At 45.2% G+C, this 23,121-nt stretch overlaps 1 protein-coding gene and 1 pseudogene across 1 annotated transcript in view; one reads left to right on the forward strand and one right to left on the reverse strand.

The window, feature by feature from the left end:
* Nucleotides 1-23,121, reverse strand: part of GSR (glutathione-disulfide reductase) — a 59,978-nt gene that overhangs the window by 18,350 nt on the left and 18,507 nt on the right. Inside the window, exons 2-7 of the mRNA XM_073018024.1 lie at nt 21,337-21,363; nt 18,470-18,558; nt 16,257-16,326; nt 10,193-10,340; nt 7,167-7,221; nt 1,501-1,600 (exon numbers count right to left, since the gene is read on the reverse strand). Of these exons, the coding sequence (XP_072874125.1) occupies nt 1,501-1,600; nt 7,167-7,221; nt 10,193-10,340; nt 16,257-16,326; nt 18,470-18,558; nt 21,337-21,363 (489 nt within the window). The remainder of the gene's footprint in view (nt 1-1,500; nt 1,601-7,166; nt 7,222-10,192; nt 10,341-16,256; nt 16,327-18,469; nt 18,559-21,336; nt 21,364-23,121) is intronic.
* LOC103215582 (small ribosomal subunit protein eS26 pseudogene) lies at nt 17,928-18,446 on the forward strand (annotated as a pseudogene).

The following is a 23,121-nucleotide window of genomic DNA, read 5'->3' on the forward strand; positions in this document are numbered from 1 at the left end:
GGGAGGCTGGGGTGGGAAGATCGCTTGAGCCCAGAAGGCTGAGGCTGCAATGAGCCATGATGCGCCACCGCACTCCAGCCTGGGCAACACAGTGAGACCCTGTCTCAAAAAAAAAAAAAAAATTAGTCAGGGCATGGTGGCCCACACCTGAAGCCTCAGCTTCTTGGAAGGCTGAGGCAGGAACATCCTATGAGCTCAGAAGCCTGCAGTGAGCTATGATCACGCCACTGTACTGCAGACTGGGTGACAGAGCAAGACTCTGTCTCTAAAAAAAAAAAAAAAAAAAGAAGTTCAAGTGTATGATCTACAAGATTGCCTTTAATGTAAGTCCATTCAATCTGCAGCAGCCTGCAGGCCAGAGTGCGGACCAAGATGACTTTGAATGTGGCCCAACACAAATCTGTACACTTTCTTAAACTGCTATGAGATTTTTTTTGCAGTTTTTTTTTTTTTTGAGACACAGTCTTGCTCTGTTGCTCAGGTTGGAGTGCAGTGGTACGATCTCGGCTCACTCATTATAGTTACCTGCCATCATGCCTGGATAATTTTTGGATTTTTAGTAGAGATAGGGTTTCACCACGTTGGCCAGGCTGGTGACCTCCAACTACTGACCTCAAGTGATCCGCCTGCCTCGGCCTCCCAAAGTGCTGGAAAGTAGAGGCATGAGCCACTGTGCCCAGCTTGCAATTTATTTTATTATTAGCTCATCAGCTATTATTTGTGTCAGTATATTTTATATGTAGCCCAAGACAATTCTACTTCTTCCAGTGTGGCTCAGGGAAGCCAAAAGATTGGACACCCCTGCTTTAATGCAAAGAATTTAGTAAATTGTTTGGAATGAGTGGCAACCAATCTAACATTACTTGATCATATAAAATTGATTTCCAGAAATTAATAAATAAACCTGGCAGGGCTCAATGGCTCACGCCTGTAATCCCAGCACTTTAGGAGGCCGAGGCGAGCAGGTCAGGAAATTGAGACCATCCTGGTGAACACAGTGAAACCCCGTCTCTACTAAAAATACAAAAATTAGCCGGGCGTGGTGGTGGACACCTGTAATCTCAGCTACTCGGGAGGCCGAGGCATGAGAATCACTTGAGCATAGGAGGCAGAGGTTGCAGTGAGCTGAGATGGTGTCACTGCACTCCAGCCTGGGCAACAGAGTGAGACTCTAATTAATTAAAAAAATAAATTAACCTAACAGTGTGTTTAACTTAGCTAATAGTTATGTTTAGGCCCCCACATCTCCCTATGAGGGCATCTCATATCTACCACTTAGTGATGAAATTACCAGCCAATTTGACCAACTCAAAATCATCATCAACCAGCAACTGGGAGGGATATTGGCCAAATTCAGGTAACTTGGATACAGCACCATGTGAAACCAACCAACTGACCCCCACCTGTTTTGCACCCTAGTATTTAATGACAACATAAGAAAAAATTCTTCATTTTTTAAATTAACATCAAGAAAAGGGAAAAGGAAAAGGTGGAATTTACCTTATCATGCCGTATCATGAGTGATGTCTTAGAACCCAGGGCTGAGAGGATCCCTGCTATCTCCACAGCAATGTAACCTGCACCAACAATGACGCTGCGGCTGAGATGCAAGCACAGGGTTAGAACTTTTAAATAAACTAATTTGGGAATAATTTTACATTTACAGAAAAGTTGCAGAGATACTGCAGAGATTTCCCTCATTATACCCCTTGATCAGTTTTCCCTAAAGTTAACATTTTACTTAACTAGGGTACCATTGTCAAAATAAGAAATTGACATTGGTACACTACTAATGACTAAACCTTAGACTGCAGATTTTCACCACTTTTCCCCTGTTTTTTTGAGACAGGGTCTCACTCTGTCACCCAGGCTGGAGTGTAGTGCTGTGAACACGGCTCACTGCAGCCTCAACCTCCAGGACTCAAGCGATCCTCCAGCCTCAGCTTCCCGAGTAGCTGGGACTACAGACATGCATTGCCACACCCAGCTAATTTTTATATATATATAAATAAAATTATTATTTTTTTAATAGGGACAGAGTCTCACCATGTTGCCCAGGCTAGTCTCAGCTCCTGGGCTCAAACAATGCTCTGGCCTTGGCCTCCCAAAGTGTTGGCATTATAGGTGTAAACCACCTTGCCCAGTCCAGTTTTTCTATTAATCTCTTGTTTTCTGTTCCAAGATCCAATCCTGGATACCACCACAACTTGAAGTAGAAAATATCCCTTTGGGCCTGCCCAACATAGTGAGACCCCATCTCTACAAAAACGAAAAAGTAAGGCCAGGCATGGTGGCTCATGCCTGTAATCCTAGCACTTTGGGAGGCTGAGATGGGTGGATCACCTGCGTCAGGAGTCCGAGACCAGTCTGGCCAACATGGTGAAACCCATCTCTACTAAAAATACAAAACGTTAGCCAGGCGCAGTGGCACATGCCTGTAATCCCAGCTACTTGGGAGGCTGAGGCAGGATAATCGCCTGCCCTCGGGAGACAGAGGATGTAGTAAGCCAAGATTGTTCCAATGAACTCCAGCCTGGGCAACAGAGCAAGGCTCTGTCTCAAAAAAAAAAAAAAAAAAAAACACCTAAAAGTAAAAACAAAAATTAGCCAAGTATGAAGGTGCGTGTCTGTGGTCTCAGTTACTTGGGAGGTTGAGGCAGGAGGATAACTTGTGTCTGGGAGATGGAGGCTGCAGTGAGCTATGACTGCACCACTGCAGTGTAGCCTGGGTGACAAAGCAAAAGACCCTATCTCAAAAGAAAAGAAAAATCCCTAATATTCCCTCACAGAAGAAGGGAAATATATTTTTCACTGTTTTTAAAGCTCTTTAGCCTCATTTCCTCAGAGAGGACACAAAACCTTTGGAAATAAGGAATGATTCCTTATGCAAAGATCCTCACACCTAAAACTGAAATCAGGGCCACAGATCTCACCACCATCACTCTCCTCTATTCAGTGTACCTCCTTGTTTGCTATTTAGTTCTATCAATCATTGCAATATGCTCAAAGGTCAATTTACACAAGCCAGTTGTAATCTGTAGGACAAAACTGTAGTCAAGCTAAACTGCCTGAATAAATTTTGGTCTAAAAAAAGAATCTTGGCCAGGTGTGGTGGCTCACAACTATAATTCCAGCACTTCAGGAAGCCCAGGTGGGAGGACTGCTTGAGGCTAAGAGTTCAAAACCAACCTGGTCAACTGAGTAAGACCCCGTCTTATTTTTTAAAGATTTAAAACGATTTTAAAAACAAAAAATAATATAAAAAATAAAATATGTAAAATAATCTTAAGTACTAGATAAATGCTTGGGTCTAAATTGCTGGTGGAGAAGCTCTGGTTCCTGCCCTAGAGCAATAATGTTGACTTCCATACTACAGCCCAGGCTATAAGTACCTTCGGCTGGAGCTGTCCCATCAGGGACTGGAGTCTTCTAAAGTTTCAAACACTGACCTCTACCATTGCTACAGTGCTAATCAGAGACGAAGGAAACTGTTCTTTAATACCTCCCATAGGCAAGGTATTCGGAGTTCTGAGGGCTTAAGGTCAGGATGGATTATAAAGTAAGAACCCAAATGGCTACAGGTTAGAAGTGATGACTCTTTCATCCTGCAATGCACAATAAGAAAAGACCAATTTTCTCCTTTTTTTTTTTTTTTTTTAAGAGTCTCGCTCTGTCACCCAGGCTGAAGTGCAGTGGTATGATCTTGGCTCACTACAACCTCCACCTCTGGGGTTCAAGTGATTCTCCTGCCTCAGTCTCCCGAGTAGCTGGGACTACAGGCGTTCACCAGTACGTTCAGCTAATTTTTGCATTTTTAGTAAAGATGAGATTTTTATCATGTTGGCCAGGCTGGTCTCAAATTCCTGGCCTCAAGTGATCCACCCGCCTCGGCATCCCAAAGTGTTAGGATTACAGGCGTAAGGCACTGCGCCCGGCCTAAAAAGACAAATTTCTATGTAGTTCAAAACTGTGAAATCGCTCTTTTTCTATCTCCACTCCCTCCTTCCTAACAATGTGTTGATCTCTTTTCCTTCCTCTGAATTTTCCCTCCTTATTTCCTGTGTCTTCTCTTTCTTCCCCAAACATTTATTATGTACATTCTACTTTGAGCTAAGCTTTGCACTACACTGGATGAACAATGGCCCCCATCCTTGAGGAATTTTGTTTTTTTTTTTAGATGGAGTTTCGCTCTTGCTGCCTAGGATGGAGTGCAATGGTGCAATCTCCACTCACTGCAACCTCCACATCCTGGGTTCAAGTGATTCTTTGGCCTCAGCCTCCCGAGTAGCTGGGATTACAGGCATGCGTCAACCATGCCCAGCTAATTTTGTATTTTTAGTAGAGATGGGGTTTCTCCATGTTGGTCAAGGTGGTCTCGAATTCCTGATCTCAGGTGATCCACCTGCCTCGGCCTCCTGAAGCACTGGGATTACAGGCGTGAGCCACCGCGAGTCACTGTGCTCGGCCCTTTTGTTTTTGTTTTTGTTTTTTTTTTGAGACAGAGTCTTGCTGCGTTGCCCAGGCTGGTGTGCAGTAGCGTGATCTCAGTTCACATCAACCTCCGCCTCCCGGATTCAAGTGACTCTCGTACCTTAACCTCCTGAGTAGTTAGGATTACAGGCGCACATCACCATGGCTGGCTAATTTTTGTATTTTAGTAGAGACAGGGTTTCACCATGTTGGCCAGGCTGGTCTCAAACTCCTGACCTTAAGTGATCTGCCTGCCTCAGCCTCCCAAACTGTTGGGATTACAGGCATGAGCCACCGTACCTGGGTGTGGAATTTCTTCTTTAATTTTGAAATTTGTGTGTAGAGGCTGGGCGCAGTGGCTCATGCCTGTAATCCCAGTACTTTGGGAGGCCAAGGCGCTAAGGCAGGAGAATCGCTTGAACCTGGGAGGTGAAGGTTGCAATGGGCCGAGATCACGCCATTGCACTCCAGCCTGGACAACAACAGTGAAACTCTGCCTTAAAAAAGTTCTGTGTAGAGACAGGATCTCCCTATGTTGCCCAGGCTGGTTTCAAACTCCTGGGCTCAAGCAATTCGCTCGCCTCAGGCCTCCCAAAGTGCTGGGAATACAGGCATAAGCCACTGCGCCTGGCTTCTGGAACTGACCTTTCAGGCGGCTGAATCCCTAAAAGATTTCTCTTTACCTCAATACAGCCCCAGGACTACTCATGCCACAGTATTCCACGGTGTTCATGCCCCATCCAACCAGAAGCCCCTCAGCGCAAAAACTAAACCATGCTCTCTTCCCTACATCATTTACTTACTTGTCCAGTTATTTACTTATTCACCAACAACGAAACAAAGATAAAGTAGACTTGAAAAGTCACATATCCATTGTAAATTCATTTTCTTGTGTTTCAGAGCCTTTTGTTGATGACATACATCAATGTAAATATTTAAAATCGCTAATGAACAACTATCTATAATGAAACTTCTTTGAGGGTGAGTCCGGAATGAAATTACATTATCCAAACGTAATGAGTCATGACTGCATGTCTCACTACATCCTCACAAATGTCATGTTATTCAACCCTAAAAATCAAACAATGCAGGGTGGATCACAGGGAAGGAAGGCTGTTCTCTAACACATTTCTGTGACCTGATAGCAAAATGAAAAAGATTGTATGCTTTTCTTAGAACTCCTCCAAGTCAGAAGCCTCCCTGGTCTGAGTATCTTCAAGGGACATTTTCACCATCCTATGGAACTGCAAAGTGGCTCCCCGGTCGTTTCTGAACTGCCTCGTGCTGTCTGAACTGTCCGTGACTCTGAGTGATTCAAAGTGAAGACAGGCTCATGGTCTATTAGTCACTCTCCCTAAAAGACTTTCTGAAAGCATAGGATTAGGACCTCAAACTGGATTAGCACAGCCCCTGAGGGAGCAGAAGAGTTGAGCAATTCGAACTCCACAGTGAGTGCCACTCAGAAGATGAATGAAGGCCAGACCCTGTGCCAACACGTTGAGTCCCTCCACCTGTTTCCAGGCACCACCTCTTCTTACAAGTGACAGGAGGATCCCTCTAAACTAGAAAGCCTGCAGTGTGCAGCAACTTCAAATCAGAGAAACAGCCTTTGCCATGATCTTTCCCCCCCCATGAATCTGAATCCATTCAGCACGGGGGCCCACGCTTGTATGTGTACTGCTTTGGGAGGCCAAGGTGGGAGCATTGCTTGCGGCCAGGAATTCTAGACCAGCCTGGACAACAGAATGAGACCCCACCTCTACAAAAATTCAAATTAAAAAGTTAACCAAGTATGGTGCTGTACGTTTGGAGTCCCAGCGACTCGGGAGGCTGAGGTGAAAGGACTGCTTGAGCCCAAGAGCTCAAGGCGACCGCAAGCCACGATGGCACCACTGCACTCCTGCCTGGGCAATGCAAGAAGACCCTGTCTCTAAAAAAAATAAACGTTTTTTCATGAAAAGAAAATCTGGCCGGGTGTGGTGGCTCACACACTTTGGGAGGCCGAGGCGGGCAGATCACCTGAAGTCAGGAGTTCAAGACCAGTCTGACCAATGGAGAAACCCCATCTCTACCAAAAATACAAAATTAGCTGGGTGTGGTGGCGCTCTCTCTCTTTCTCTCTTTCTTTCTTGGTGTGATCTTGTCTCACTGCAACCTCCGCCTTGAGAATTCAAGTGATTCCCCTGCCTCAGCTTCCCGAGTAGCTGAGACTAGAGGCCCGCACCACCACGCCCAGCTAATTTTCAGTTTTAGTAGAGATGGGGTTTCACCATGTTGTCCAGGCTGGTCTCAAGCTCCTGACCTCAGATGATCTGCCCGCTTCAGCCTCCCAAAGTGCTGGGATTACAGCCATGAGCCACCACATCTGGCCAAAACCAGCTATTCTATTCTAAAATACAAGCTCCTTTAGACACATTCTTAATTGATGCTGTATCAAGTTGAAGAAAGCAGACAGTTTTAGGACTCTGTTATGCAGTCTTCAAATTACTCTGCATTTGACTTTGGCCTCTGATTGAAAGCATGAAAGATTTGAGGGATCTACTGAGGAGTTCTAGGAATGAGATATACAAGGTCATGGTAAGAGGATGGAATTCAGGAAAGGCCTACATCAAATGCTTGGGAGGAGAGGACGAAGAAAAGACACCAGGAGACACTAAGGAAGAGTGAGTCACTGAAGTCAGGTCAGGTCGGCTTACCTAGGCAATTCTTCCAGTTGGAAAAATCCATCGCTGGTTATTCCTAAGCTGGCACCTATGTAGAAAAAGGCAACATAGATCACATAAGACTGCTCTTTCTCTTGCAAAATAATCACAACATTTTATGCAAAAACCAAACACTTTCACAGCCAACAGAGTCTCCGTTTTGACAAGTTTTGTTAAAGTCTCTGCTTGGAAAGCTGCCAACCAAATCCTCCCTGAGTCAACATTTTTATTTTCTCTCTAGAAACAGAAGCCATGATGGCTAAATAACTTTTACATTTCTCTGAAGAATGAAGATCTCAGCAGTCATGAACAGACTCTGCTGGATCTGTTCACCCTCCCACCCCGAGGGTAGGAGGAACCCTGGGGCTTAGCTCATTACAGGCATGAGCCACCGTTCCCGCCTGAAAAGACAAATTTCTATGTAGTTCAAAATCTATGTGGCCTGGCCAATGTGGTGAAACCCCGTCTCCACTAAAAATACAAAAATTAAAAATTAGCTGGGCATGGTGGTGTGCACCTGTAGTCCCAGCTATTCAGGAGGCTAAGGCAGGAGAATCACTTGAACCTGGGAGGCGGAGGTTGCAGTGAGCCGAGATGGTGCCACTGCACTCCAGCCTGGGAACAGAGCAAGATTTCGTCTCATTAAAAAAAAAAAAAAAAAAAAAGATGTGGCCCTTTCCTCTCTGCTTATTCTTTCAAAGGTTTCAACCTATATGGTATATACATTGAATTACAAGAGGTACAACCTATATAGTGAAATAAACATGTAGTGAAAAGCAGATTGAAACCTTTGGATATAGGATAGCAGGTCCTATCTTACAGGACTTCCAAATGCATTATTCCAGGTTTGACTTTCTTCCCAGGTTGCAGTTCCATGTTTCTAATTATCTCGCCACACAATTTTACATTGGCTTCAAGCTTAGTCTATTTAGAACTGAACCTTAATTTTATTTTCCAACCTGTATCTCTCTCCAGTTTACCACTTCAGTTACCATCTGCCCCCAATAATGCAGACAAAGCCTTCAGCTGTCAACTGCTGATTCCTTCTCTCAGTAGCCCTCCTACTTTCATTTCTCATCAGTTATTAAATATATTAGGCTGGGTGCAGGGATTACACCTGTAATCCCAGCACTTTGGGAGACTAAGACAGGCAGATCGACTGAGGTCAGGAGTTCGAGACTAGCCTGGCCAACATAGTGAAACCCTATCTCTACTAAAATTACAAAAATTAGCTGGGTGTGGTGGCGCATGCCTGTAATCCCAGCTACTCAGGAGGCTGGGGCAGGAGAATCGCAGGAGGCAGAGGTTGCAGTGAGCCAAGATCCTGCCATTGCACTCCAGCCTAGGTGACAAGAGCAAAACTCTGTCTCTAAACAAACAAACAAATATATATGTTGCATTTTGGCCGGGTACAGTGGCTCATACCTGTAATCCCAGCACTTTGGGAGGCCGAGGTGGGCAGATCACCTGAGGTCAGGAGTTTGAGATCAGCCTGGACAATGTGGCAAAACCCCACCTCTACTAAAAATACAAAAAAAATTAGCTGGACATGGTGGCATGTGCCTATATTACCAGCTACTAAGAAGGCTGAGGCAGGAGAATCACTTAAATCCAGGAGGCAGAGGTTCCAGTGAGTGGAGATTGTGCCACTGCACTCCAGCCTGGGTGGCAGAGCAAGACTCTGTCTCAAAAAAAAAAAAAAAAAAAAAAATTCACGTTGATAATGTATCTTATGAAGCCAATCCATGGAGAATTCAAAAGATGTATAAACTACGTTCACCATCCATAAAGTCCTTACAATCTAGCTGGGAAGAAAGAAAGAGATCATTTGAGCAATCTCCCATCTAAATCTCCTAGTCAAGGCCTTAGTGAGCTGTGATCACACCACTGCACTCCAGCCTGGACAACAGAACAAGACCCTGTCTCAAAAAAATAAAGTAATATAAAATAAAATAATAGGCCGGGCACAGTGGCTCACGCCTGTAATCCCAGCACTCTGGGAGGCCGAGGCGGGCGGATCACTTGAGGTCAGGAGTTTAAGAGCCACGTGACCAACATGGTGAAACCCTGTCTCTATGAAAATACATAAATTAGCTGGGCATGGTGGCGGATACCTGTAATCCCAGCTACTCAGGAGGCTGAAGCAGGAGAATGGTGCGAACCCGGGAGGCGGAGGTTGCAGTGAGCCGAGGTTGTGCCACTACACTCCAGCCTTGGTGACAGAGCCAGACTCCGTCTCAAAATAAATAAATAAATAAATAAATAAATAAATAAATAAATAATAAAATGCAAAAGCAGTTATGACCATCTCTGAGATTCCTTACAGCTTTAATCTTCTATAATTCTCTACTTAAAAGAGAAAATACGTATATAAAAGCTTACTTAGCTACTTAAGCTACATCCTTAGAAGATTTCTCTCTCTGGAACAAAACAATAAATTATCACGTGTCTTATAAATAACAACCCATCTGACAAACTGAGGCTGGAAACAATGTATGCTAAGCTGAGAAGGAAAGAATGAGGCTTTCATTGATTTCTCTCCCTGTTACCTACAATATGTCTGAGCCTGGGGCCAAATGAAATCTCTTGGCCGGGCGCAGTGGCCTGCAATCGCAGCACTCTAGGAGGCCAAGGTGGACGGATCATCTGAGGTCAGGAGTTCAAGACCAGCCTGGCCAACACGATGAAACCCCATCTCTACTAAAAATACCAAAATTAGCCAGGTGTGGTGGTGGCGTGCCTATAGTCCCAGCTACTCGAGAGGCTGAGGCAGGAGAATCGCTTGAACCCAGGAGGCAGAGGTAGCAGTGAGCCAAGATTGTGCCACTGCACTCCAGCCTGGGTGCCTGCATCATAAGCTACCACTAGGCCAACTGGAGTTAGGTTCTGCAAAGACCTTCTCCCATGGCCTGGCTCCAAAGAGAGAACTGGTTTAGGCAGATCCCTTGGCATGGCTTGTCAGGTTGAAAGCAACGGTAAACTCCTGACTGCTGTTAATGAGTACCTGCTGTATGACTCACCCGGGATCTGGCTCTCATGAGGGAGGGAGGGCACACCACCTGTGGCGATCAGGATGTGAGGCGCGGTGTACTTCTTCCCACTGACCTCTATCGTGGGCTTGGGATCACTCGTGAATGCTGCATGGCCACGGATGATTTCTATATGGGACTAGAGAAGGAACCATGACATTAGCCTGTTCTTAGAATAAAAACAAAGACACCTGCTGCAACTTATCAGAACTTTCATTTATCTACTGAACATTTTGATTCTTGGTTTGCTGATGCCAACACAATTCTCCATTGTTCAAGTTTCTGTAGAACTCCTAACTGGCAATCTATACTTAGGAAAGGGGTTGCCATTAGATGCTGGAAGTACACAGTAAGATGAAATAGGCTGGGCACAGTGGCTTACACCTGTAGTCCTAGCACTTTGGGAGGCAGAGGTGGGTGGATAGCTTGAGCTCAGGAATTTGAGACCAGCCTGAGAAACATGTCAAAACCCAGTCTCTACTAAAAATACAAAAACTAGCCAGGCATGGTGCTGCACACCTGTAGTCCCAGCTCTTTGAGGGGCTGAGGCAGGAGGATTGCTTGCATCGGGGAGGTTGAGGCTGCAGGGAGCTGAGATGGCGCCACTGCATTCCAGCCTGGATGACAAAGTGAAGAGGAGGAGGAGGAGAAGGAAGAAGAAGAAGGAAGTAGGGAAGAGGAGGAGGGGAAGGAAGAAGGAGGAGGAGGAGAAAGGGGGGGAGGAGGAGGAGGAGGAAGAAAGAAGAAAGAAGTTAGGAGAAAGGAGGAGGAAGAAAAGAGGAAGAAAAGGAGGAGAAGGAGGAGGAGAAGAAGGGGAGATGGAGGAGGGAGGAGGAGGAGAGGGAAAAAGGAGGGGGAGGAGGAGGAGGGAGGAAGAGGAGGGTGGAGGAGGAGAAGGAGGAGGAGGAGGAGAAGGAGGAGGAGAAAGACGAAAGAAGAAGAAATACAAGTGCTACCTTGGGCCGAAACCCAGAGACAAAAAAGTATATGCGAGGCACCCCCATAAGAAAGATGACATCTTTGCCCCCAAGAATTGTAGGTGAAAGTTCCTTATGTGCAATGTGAACACATTACAGAATGCTGTGTCTGGGCTGGGCGTGGTGGCTCACACCTGTAATTCCAGCACTTTGGGAGGCCGAGGCAGGGGGATCACCTGAGGTCGGGAGTTCAAGACCAGCTTGACCAACATGGAGAAACCCCGTCTCTAATAAAAATATAAAAATTAGCCAGGAGTGGTGGCGGGCACCTGTAATTCAGCTGCTCAGGAGGCTGAGGCACGAGAATCCCTCGAACCTGGGAGGCAGAGGTTGCAGTGAGCCAAGATTACGTCACTGCACTCCAGCCTGGGCGACAGAGCCAAGACTCTCAAAAAGACTGGTGTGTCTGGAGGAGAGACAGAAGGCTGAGAAAGACAACTGGATAAAGCTGAAATAAGCAGAGGCAAGACCAAGACAGGAATACTCTGGCCAAGGGAGGGAAACGCAATGCTTGTGCTTTCGTAAAATGGGAAAAATACCACAAAAGTACATGACACGGAAGGTCTATGCTGGAGACAGGGAGAACTCAGACTCTTACTTTTGGATGTGCTCTTACTGGAATCCTCTGCACCAAGGCCTTCACTTAGGGGGTGCTGGCATGCTTCTGCCAGCCACGATACATGCAGGGGCATGCAAATGTGGTCAACTTATAAGAATAATGGAACCATGTAAGCATGATTACAAAGTGGAATGCTTTAACATTTTGGAACATGCTTGATTCTGAATTGAGTTATCTTCTCCTTTCCCTGCACCCTCCAGGCCTGTTTCTGCAGGTGCCAGGCTTAATCAAGCTGAATCAAGGTCAAAGACAAAACCCACAGGCCTCCAGAACACCATTCCCTCAGGTCGTAATGACGTCCTCTGCAATGCTAGACAAAAAGGAGTGTGGCCCACATGGCAATAGGACAGACACTAGTTCAGAGGAAGAAGCAGTGAGATTTTTACTTTCATTTTCTAGGATATTAAAAAGAAAGTTTCCTTTGCAATACAGAATTTCGGGGTCAATTGTAAGTAATTCCTTCCCCATAAGATCACCATAAGCTATAGCACACACCAAGATTTCTAAGTATTACAAAATGCTGGTTCCTGAATAATTTTCCTACCTCTTTTGCAAAAGTATTTCAGCTAGCTCCATTAAAAAAAAAAAAAAAAAGTCAGATGCAGTGGTTTATGCCTATAATCCCCACACTTTGGGAGGACAAGGCAGAAGGGTTGCTTGAGACCAGGAGTTCAAGATCAGTGTGGGCAACATAGCAAGACCTCATCTCTACAAAAAAAAAAAAAATTTTTTTTTTGGTGATGGAGTCTTGTACTTTCGCCCAGGCTGGAGTGCAATGGCACAATCTCAGCTCACTGCAAGCTCCGCCTCCAGGGTTCACGCCATTCTCCTTCCTCAGCCTTCCGAGTAGCTGGGACTACAGGCCACCACACCCAGCTAATTTTTGTATTTTTAGTAGAGACGGGGTTTCACCGTGTTAGCCAGAATGGTCTCGATCTCCTGACCTCATGATCCGCTCGCCTCGGCCTCCCAAAATGCTGTGACTACAGGCGTAAGCCACCACGCCCAGCCTCTACAAAAATCTTCTAAAAGTAGTAGGGTGTGGTGGGACAGTGCTTATAGTCCAAGCTACTCAGGGGGCTGAGGTGGGAGGATTGCTTGAGCCTGGGAGGTTAAGGCTACAGTAAGCTGTCATCATGCCAGTGCCCTCCAGTCTGGGCAAGAGAGTGAGATCTTGACTTCAAAAAAATAATTAAAACAAAAAAAATGTGGGGCCGGGCGCGTTGGCTCAAGCGTGTAATCCCAGCACTTTGGGAGGCCGAGACGGGCAGATCACGAGGTCAGGAGATCGAGACCATCCTGGCTAACATGGTGAAACCCCGTCTCTACTAAAAATACAAAAAAAAACTAGCCGGGCGAGGTGGCGGGCGCCTGTAGTCCCAGCTACTCAGGAGGCTGAGGCAGGAGAATGGCGTAAACCCGGGAGGCGGAGCTTGGGCCTGGGCGACAGAGCGAGACTCCGTCTCAAAAAATAAAAATAAATAAAAAATAAGTAAATAAATAAAAAATAAAAAACGTGGTGTGTTTTAGTACTGCCAGTGTTACTCTATACTCAGTCTTAAAATCTCCTGTGCATAAGGACTGCAGGCCTCTAAATATTTTTCCCCCGGATTGTGGATCAAGGTTGGAAAAGATCACCCTCCAAAAAATAAACCCAATGAATAAGAATATAAAACTGCATACAGTTAGCTACCTATGAAGTAGCTTGTCCTAAAAATTGGTTTATAAATATGCTGCTACTGAGATCACAGTGGCCTAATTATCATCAAGAATCTACTGATCTAAGCCAGGTGTAGTGGCTGATGCCTATAATCCCAGCATGTTGGAAGGCCAAGGCAGGAGGATCACTTGAGCCTGGGAGGTCCAGGCTGTAATGAGCTGAGATCATGCCACTGCACTTCAGCCTGGGTGACAGAGTAAGACCCTTCTCTTTTTTTTTTTTTTTTTTTTGAGACGGAGTCTAGCTCTGTCGCCCAGGCTGGAGTGCAGTGGCCGGATCTCAGCTCACTGAAACCTCTGCCTCCCAGGTTCAAGCTATTCTCCTGCCTCAGCCTCCCGAGTAGCTGGGACTACAGGCGCCCGCCACCTCGCCCGGCTAGTTTTTTGTATTTTTAGTAGAGACGGGGTTTCACCGTGTTAGCCAGGATGGTCTCGAGCTCCTGACCTCGTGATCCGCCCGTCTCGGCCTCCCAAAGTGCTGGGATTACAGGCTTGAGCCACCGCACCCGGCCAACCCTTCTCAAAAAAAAAAAAAAAAAAAAAAAAAAGGCCCGGGCGCAGTGGCTCACGCCTGTAATCTCAGCACTTTAGGAGGCCGAGGCAGGTGGATCACGAGGTCAGGAGATCGAGACCATCCTGGCTAACACGGTGAAACCCCGTCTCTACTAAAAATACAAAAAATTAGCCAGGCGTGATGGAAGGCGCCTGCAGTCCCAGCTACCTGGGGGGCTAAGGCAGGAGAATGGCGTGAAACCAGGAGGCAAAGCTTGCAGTGAGCCAAGATCGCGCCACTGCACTCCAGCCTGGGCAACAGAGCAAAACTCTGTCTCAAAAAAAAAAGTTTCTGATCTAAATATAACCTAAGAGGGCCAAGGGTGGTTGCTCACCCCTGTCATCCCAGTACTTTGGGAGGCTGATGCAGGCGGATCACTCAACGTTAGGAGTTCGAGACCAGCTGGCCAACATGGTGAAACCCTATCTCTACTAAAAATACAAAAAAAAATAGGCAGGTGTGGGGGCATGTGCCTGTAGTCCCTGCAACTCGGGAGGCTGAGGCACAAGAATTGCTTGAACCTGGGAGGCAGAGGTCGCAGTGAGCTGAAATCACACAACTGCATTCCAGCCTGGGTGAGAGAGCAAGATTCTGTTTCACAAACAAACAAACAAACAAACAAACAAAACCTAAGAAGTCTTAGAAACAGCAAAGTGAGACCACAAAGACAAACGAAGAGTGGTGGAAAGATACTGTCAAGAAAAAGAAGAGTTAAGTGATGCACAGGTTGTGAATGTCACCCACATGTTCCTGGTGGGAAAGGTGTCACATCCCAGCACTAGGGGGGAAACCATCAGGATAGTGAAGGATGACATACAGTTGCTGGAGGCAAACACACAGGAAAACCCAGTTTTCTTGATCAGATGTCATTCATAAAAACCACCTTCTGAATCCTAATTTGGTCTCTTAAAGAGGTCTTACTCTAGGCAAATAAACAATGGCAGGTTTGGCCGGGCACAGTAGCTCATGCCTGTAACCTCAGCACTTTGGGAGGCCGAGGTGGGCAGATCACTTGAGACCAGGAGTTCGAGACCCCTGGCCAACATGATGAAATCCTGTTTCTACTAAAAATACAAAAATTAGCTAGGCGTGGTGGTGCACGCCTGTAATCCCAGCTACTTGGGAGGCTGAGGCAGGAGAATTGTTTGAACCTGGCGGGAGGCAGAGGTTGCACTGAGCTGAGATTGTGCTCTTGCATTCCAGCCTGGGTGACTAGAGAAACTCTGTCTCAAAAAACAAACAAACAAATAAACAAACAAACAAACACACAATGGCAGGTTTTCAGCTAGATGGCACTCCTCTTTTTAATTAATAAACTGCCACACTGGTGCACAAAGTCTCTCGTATGTGACTTCTGAATCTAAGTGCCAGGCCAGATCTACTCAAGGTGCAGCCATTAGGTGAGGCCTGGTCTACCAGCTCTGGCACATGCCACCCTCTCTCTGCAGAAGAGACTGGCCAGCTGGGTCAGAGGCTTCTGCTCTGACAGGTCAATTTCAATAAGAGAAAAAGTAAGAGGCCAGGCACAGTGGCTCATGCCTATAATCCCAACACTTTGGTAGACTAAGGCAGGAGTTTAAAGACCAGCCTAGGCAACATAGTAAGAAATCTCTACAAAATATTTTTAAAATTAGCCAGGTGTGGTGGTGCGTACCTACAGTCCTAACTACTAAGGAGACTGAGGCGGGAGGAGCCCAGGATTTGGAGGCTGCAGTGAGCTATGATTGCACCACTGTACTCCAGCCTGGCGACAGATAGAGACTTGGTCATTAAAAATAAAATAGGGCCAGGCGCGGTGGCTCACGCCTGTAATCTCAGCACTTTGAGAGGACAAGGTGGGCAGATCACCTGAGGTCAGGAGTTCAAGACCAGCCTGGCCAACATGATGAAACCCTGTCTCTATTAACAAATACAAAAATTAACTGGGCATGGTGGCACACCATGTAGCCTGTAGTCCCAGCTACTCAGGAGGCTGAGGCAGGAGAATTGCTTGAACTCAGGAGGCGGAGCTTGCAGTGAGCCGAGATCACGCCACTGCACTCCAGCCTGGGCAACAAAGCAAGACTCCGTCTCCAAAAAAATAATAATAATGAAAATAAATAAATAGAGCTGCAGTCTGGCAAGACTTCGCTGAGTACTCAACAAGGGAACAGCTTTTTCTCAAAGTTAAAAACCCAGCATACACACCTTGGTGAGATTGTTTTGATAGATGGTGTTCAGGCGGCTCACATAGGCATCCCGCTTTTCCTTAATAACACTGCAATGAAACCCAAGTCAGTACTCAGAAACAGGATCTTCCCCTTCCAGTTAGTAACTAAGGCATCTGTCCCTGAACACCCGAGCAGAGAATCACTGACTGTCAATAGGAACCACAGTGAGTGAAGGTCTCCGAAGACAGTCATCCCTTCCCTGTGTCATTCTGCTGCCCCATGTGTTAAAAGACTCTGTGCCACTCAGTGGAGAACGCACTCAGTTGGCATCATCTTTCTGCACAGAAGACAAGGAGAAATGCTTTGGCACAGTCCCTAGAACACGGCGTGCGTAGGACGTGGTGGGTACTTAATAAATACCTGTTACATAAATTTGCTAAATTTCTTCACAACTGTTACGGCTTCAAAAGATTTACAGCAGTTCCTTAAATAGTTAAACACAAAACTGCCATATGACCCAGCAATTCCACTTCTAAGTACAGACCCAAAAGAAACTGGAAGCAGAGACCCAAACAGATAGATACCTTTACACGAATGTTCATAGCAGCATTGTTCATAATAACCAAAAGGTAAAACAGGCTGGGCGCGGTGGCTCACGCCTGTAATCTCAGCACTTTGGGAGGCTGAGGTGGGTGGATCACGAGGTCAGGAGATCGAGACCATCCTGGCTAACACGGTGAAACCCCGTCTCTACTAAAAAAAAAATACAAAAAATTAGCCAGGCGTGGTGGCGGGCGCCTGTAGTCCCAGGTACTCAGGAGGCTGAGGCAGAAGAATGGCGTGAACCCGGAAGGTGGAACTTGCAGTGAGCCGAGATCGCGCCACTGCACTCCAGCCTGGGTGACAGAGCTAGACTCTGTCTCAAAAAAAAAAAAAAAGGTAAAAACAACCCAAAAATTCACTAACGAATGAATGGATAAACAAAATGTTTTATCCATATGATGAAATCTTAATCTGCCTTTAAAAGGAATGAAGGTTGGGCGCAGTGGCTCACACTTGAAATCCCAGCAAATTGGGAGGCTGAGGCGGGAGGATCACTTCAGCTCAGGAGTTCAAGACTAGCCTGGGCAACACAGTGAGACCTCATCTCTACTAAAAATAAAAATAAAAAAAATAGGCAGGCATGCTGGCACATGCCTGTAGTTCCAGCTACTTAGGAGGCTGAAGTGGGAAGATAGCTTGAGCCCAGGAGCTCAAGATTGCAGTGAGCTATGATTGCACCATTGCATTCCAGCGTGGGCAACAGAGCAAGACCCTGTCTTAACAACAACAACAACAACAACAACAAAAAAGGCAATGAAGTTCTGACACATACTACAACATGGACAAACCGTGAAAACAAAATACACTAGATATAAAGGAACAAATACTGTATGATTCCACTTATATGAGTTTCCTAGAAGTGGCAAATTCATAGAGACAGAAAGCAGAATAGAGGTTCCCAGGGGCCAGCGGGAGAAGAGAATGAGGGGTTATTATTTAATGGAATAGAGTTTCTGTTTGGGATGGCAGGAAAGTTCTGGAAGTGGTAATAGTAGTGACGACTGCACACCTATGTGAATATGCTTAATGGCACTCAATTGTATACTTAAAAATGGCTAAACTGTAAATCTCATACTGTAAATATTTACCACAATTCCTCCTCCATCCCTAAAAAAGTTTGCGGCTCACTTAGTTATGAAAGAAAACTATCTCTTCGGTCCGTACATCCAAGATGACAAAGAAAAGAAGGAACAATGGTCGTGCCAAAAAGGGCCGCGGCCGTGTGCAGCCTATTCGCTGCACTAACTGTGCCCGATGCGTGCCCAAGGACAAGGCCATTAAGAAATTCGTCATTTGAAACATAGTGGAGGCCACAGCAGTCAGGGACATTTCTGAAGCGAGTGTCTTCGATGCCTATGTGCTTCCCAAGCTGTATGTGAAGCTACGTTACTGTGTGAGTCGTTCAATTCACAGCAAAGTAGTCAGGAATCGAGCTCGTGAAGCCCGCAAGGACCGAACACCCCCTCCCCGATTTAGACTTGCGGGTGCTGCCCCACGTCCCCCACCAAAGCCCGTGTAAGGAGCTGAGTCCTTAAAGACTGAGACAGACTATTCTCTGGAGAAAAATAAAATGGAAATTGTACTTAAAAAAAAAGAAAGAAAAATATCTATACTTGGAAACTGAACCCTCTCAGTGTTGACACTTACCGCCAACTGAATTTACCCTCACAACTTGGAAAGCCATAATCAGCATGATCGTGCATGAATTCGGAGTGGACAGCTGTGTTCCACATTACCTGTTTAAAAAAAAAAAAAAAAAAAAAGGATCAAAAACAGCAGTAAATGAGTCCTGAGGGAAAAAAGAAATCATGAATGAATGGTAACTAGGTAACAGCAGATAAAATACTGCCCTTTAAATTAAAAACAAACCTGGCTAGGTGCGGTGGCTCACACCTGCAGTCCCAGCACTTTGGGGAGGCCAAGGCAGGTGGATTACTTGAGGTCAAGGGTTCGGGCCGGGCGCAGCAGCTCACGGCTATAATCCCAGCACTTTGGGAGGCCAAGGTGGGCGGATCACGAGGTCAGGAGTTCGAGACCAGCCTGGCCAACATGATGAAACCCCGTCTCAACTAAAGATACAAAAAAACTTAGCCAGGCGTGGTGGCACACGCCTGTAATCCCAGCTACTCAGGAGGCTGAGGCAGGAGAATCTCTTGAACTTGGGAGGTGGAGGTTACAGTGAGCTGAGATTGTGCCATTGCACTCCAGCCTGGGCGACAGGGCGAGACTGTCTCAAAAAAAAAAAAAAAAAAAAAAAAAGAGTTTGGGACCAGCCTGGCCAACATGGCAAAACCCCATCTCTACTAAAAATACAAAAATTAGCTGGGCATGGTGGCACACACCTGCAGTCCCAGCTACTTGGAAGAATGAGGCAGGAGAATTGCTTGAACCATGAGGGCAGAGGTTGTAGTGAGCCAAGATCACACCACTGCACTCCAGCCTGAGTGACAGAGAGAGACTGTGTCTCAAAAAATAAAAATAAAATAATAATAATAATAATAATAAAATCTACTATATCTTGCTAACTTAAAACTTTTTTTTTTTTTAAGAGATAAGGGGAAAGATATTAAAAACAGACTAAAAAGAAACAAAAACAAGGCCGGGTGTAGTGGCTCATGCCTATAATCCCAACACTTTGGAAGGCTGAGGGAGGTGGATCACTCGAGGTCAGGAGTTTGAGACCATCCTGGCTAACATGGTGAAACCCCATTTCTAATAAAAATACAAAAAAAGGCAGGGCACGGTGGCTCAAGCCTGTAATCCCAGCACTTTGGGAGGCCGAGACGGGTGGATCACGAGGTCAGGAGTTCGAGACCATCCTGGCTAACATGGTGAAACCCCATCTCTACTAAAAAATACAAAAAACTAGCCGGGTGAGGTGGCGGGCGCCTGTAGTCCCAGCTACTCGGGAGGCTGAGGCAGGAGAATGGCGTAAACCCGGGAGGCGGAACTTGCAGTGAGCTGAGATCCGGCCACTGCACTCCAGCCTGGGCGACAGAGCTAGACTCTATCTCAAAAAAAAAAAAACAAAAACAAAATTAGCCAGGCATGGTGGTGCGCGCCTGTAGTCCCAGCTACTCGTGAGGCTGAGGCAGGAGAATCACTTGAACCTGGGAGGTGGAGGTTGCAGTGAGCTGAAATCACATCACTGCATTCCGGGCAACAGTGAGACTCCATCTCAAAAAAAATAAATAAATAAATAAACAAACAAAAAGAAACAAAAACATATATAAATGAACATACATAAATGTCTACCACATATGATCAGAAGGAATAAGTAAATATAAGAATAAAACATTACAAAATCAGTTTACTGTACAGTATTAGCCCAGCAATATATTTTTTAAAAAATAAACTTGCACCAATCAACACGAAATTTACTACCATAACTGGTTTAAACTACATAAAACCACCTTATAATGAATTTATATAATTCATACAGTCATAATTGCATGGTTCCAAGTAGAACAGATTCCAAAAAGTATGACTAATAGGAAAGGAAACAGTTGAGGGAAAACGTACCAGAGAAAAAAAGTCTTCCTAAGACAGAAAGAAAAACATCACCTATACCAGGCAACAGATTTCAAAAAAGCTTTTTGGAATTAAACTCAGGTATGCATCACTGATGAGATTAAGAGATTTGCTTACATAATACCAAAAAGATGACAAGTTAAAATGGAATGCCATTAATAAAGGTGGTAAGCTTGCGATTACAACATATGTTGAAAGTTCATTCAAATGAGTGGCATTCATTGCAAGTATAAGCAAGAGGCAGCTTTAGAAATAAGAGCTGCTGTTTTTTCCTCTTTGTCAAGGGTAAAAAAATGAAATCATTCAATGTGACCTGCACCACAGATATTAATACCAAAAAAATCACCAGCATGATACAGAAAATCCATGAATCCACGTAAGAAGATTCCATTCAACAGTTTGGTTTGCTGGCTGGGTCTTCCTGCTGAGAAAAAACTATCCTGCGGTGTAGATGACCAAACTAAATTACTAGACCGTGGCCGGTCTCGGTGGCTCAGGCCTGTAATCCCAGCGTTTTGGGAGCCCACGGTGGGTGGATCACTTGAAGTCAGGAGCTCGAGATCAGCCTGGCCAACATGGTGAAACCCCATCTCTACTAAAAATACAAAAATCAGCTGAGTGCTGTGGCGCGCGCCTATCATCCCAGCTACTTGTGAGGCTGAGGAAAGAGAATCACTTGAACCCAGGAGGCAGAGGTTGCCGTGAGCTGAGGTCGCGCCACTGTACTCCAGCCTGGGCGACAAGAGTGAAACTCCGTCTCAAAAAAATAATAATAATAAAAATAAAAAGTAATTAAAAATAAACAAAAAATTTTAAACACAAATCAAACAAAAACAATCCTATTGCTTAAGCCACTTTTAGTGGGGTCTAGGGTTTTTTTGGCAGAATGAATTTTAATGGATACATTTGGAAACATTCTTATTCGGATTATGATTTACAAATAGAAAAAGGATTGTAAAGGGAAAGAGAAATAAAAATTCTACCTTTTTGGGTACACATCCAACATTCACCTGGGGAAAAAAAAAAAAAGACAGACTTTAACAATATTGAATTCAAACCATCAAACAAATCTGCAAGAAATGCACACTAAGCATCAAGAGAGGAGGCTTCCTTGGGTTCTAAGTCACAGTACACTAAATTCTAGTTACTTTCTTTGTTAAAAAAGGATAAGAACATTATTTTCCTTCTGTGATGAGGGAGAGAAGTTTATTCATCAGCATTTTCTCAAGGAAAGCAGACAGAGAAAGGACAATCAGCCCATCTGAGCAGCTGTCTAAGAGGACTTCTGGGGAAAGTACTGCAGAATACATGGATAAACACCCAAGATGGGCCAGGCCTGGTAGTTCACACTTGTAATTCCAGCATTTTGGGAGCTGAGGCAGTTGGACTGCTTAAGCCCATGAATTCGAGATCAGCCTGGACAACAAGCGAGACCACGTCCCTACAAAAAAAAATTAGCTGGGTGTGGTGGTGCACACCTGTGGTCCCAGCTACTCAGGAGGCTGAGGTGGGAGGACCACTTGAGCCCAGGAGGACAAGGCTGCAGTGAGTCATGATTATGATTGTGCCAGTGCACTCCAGCCTAGGTGACAGTGCAAGACTCTACCTCAAAAAAGAACACACACACACACACAAAGGTTGAACACAGAGATACTGGTGAATAGTCACCAGAGGCACAAAAATTTAAAGTACATGGCATGGAACTTGGGATGTTGATTAACCATTAGTAAAGAAACTTGAGAAAACCTAAATAAATATTAGATCTCATAAAATGACTTTGATTTATAACTACTTGGCATTTAGCCTAAAGAAGTAACCAAAGATGTAGAAAAGCGAAACGCACAAATGCACAGATTATATCATGTTATGTACAAATATATATTTGGTTACAATCATTTCCATTTCACTGTTAGTTAATATATAGAAAAATACTTACGGAATAAAAGTAGGAAAAGCAAGACCAGAAAACTACTTTTTTTTTTTTTTTTGAGACAGAATCTCCCTTTGTTGCCCAGGCTGGAGTGCAATGGTGCGATCACAGCTCACTGCAATCTCTACCTCACGGATTCAGGCGATTCTCCTGCCTTAGCATCCCGAATAACTGGGACTGTAGATGTGCACCACCACGCCCAGCTAATTTTTGTATTTTCAGTAGAGATGGGGTTTTGCCATGTGGGCCATACTGGTCTCAAACTCCTGACCTTAGGTGATCCACCTGCCTCAGCCTCCCAAAGTGCCAGGATTACAGGCGTGAGCCACTGTGCCCAGTCAGAAAACTGCATTATTTTGTTTGTTTGGGTTTTTTTTGAGACCGAGTCTCACTATATCGTGCAGGCTGGAATACAGTGGCAATATCTCGGCTTACTGCAACCTCTGCCTCCTGGGTTCAAGCGATTCTCATGCCTCAGCCTTCCGAGTAGCTGGAATTACAGGCGCCTGCCATCCTGCCTGGCTAATTTTTGTATTTTTACTAGAGATGGAGTTTCACCTTGTTGGCCAGGCTGGTCTCGAACTCCTGACCTCAAGTGATCTACCCACCGTGGCATCCCAAAGTGCTGGGATTACAGGCATGAGCCACCACACCCAGCCGAAAGCTACATTTTTTAAAAGTAAAGATAACAGATAATTTAAATAATGAAATATTTTTCATCTGTCAGATTGGCAAAAATTTTAAAGGTTGATTATAACTAGTGTTAGCAAACACATCCTGATTGGCCCAGCAATTCTCCTTTTAGAGTAACCTAGAAAAGTAGTCACATATTATGCTC

This window comes from Chlorocebus sabaeus, chromosome 8 (genome assembly GCF_047675955.1).
Source record: "Chlorocebus sabaeus isolate Y175 chromosome 8, mChlSab1.0.hap1, whole genome shotgun sequence".
Classification (NCBI taxonomy): Eukaryota; Metazoa; Chordata; class Mammalia; order Primates; family Cercopithecidae; genus Chlorocebus; species Chlorocebus sabaeus.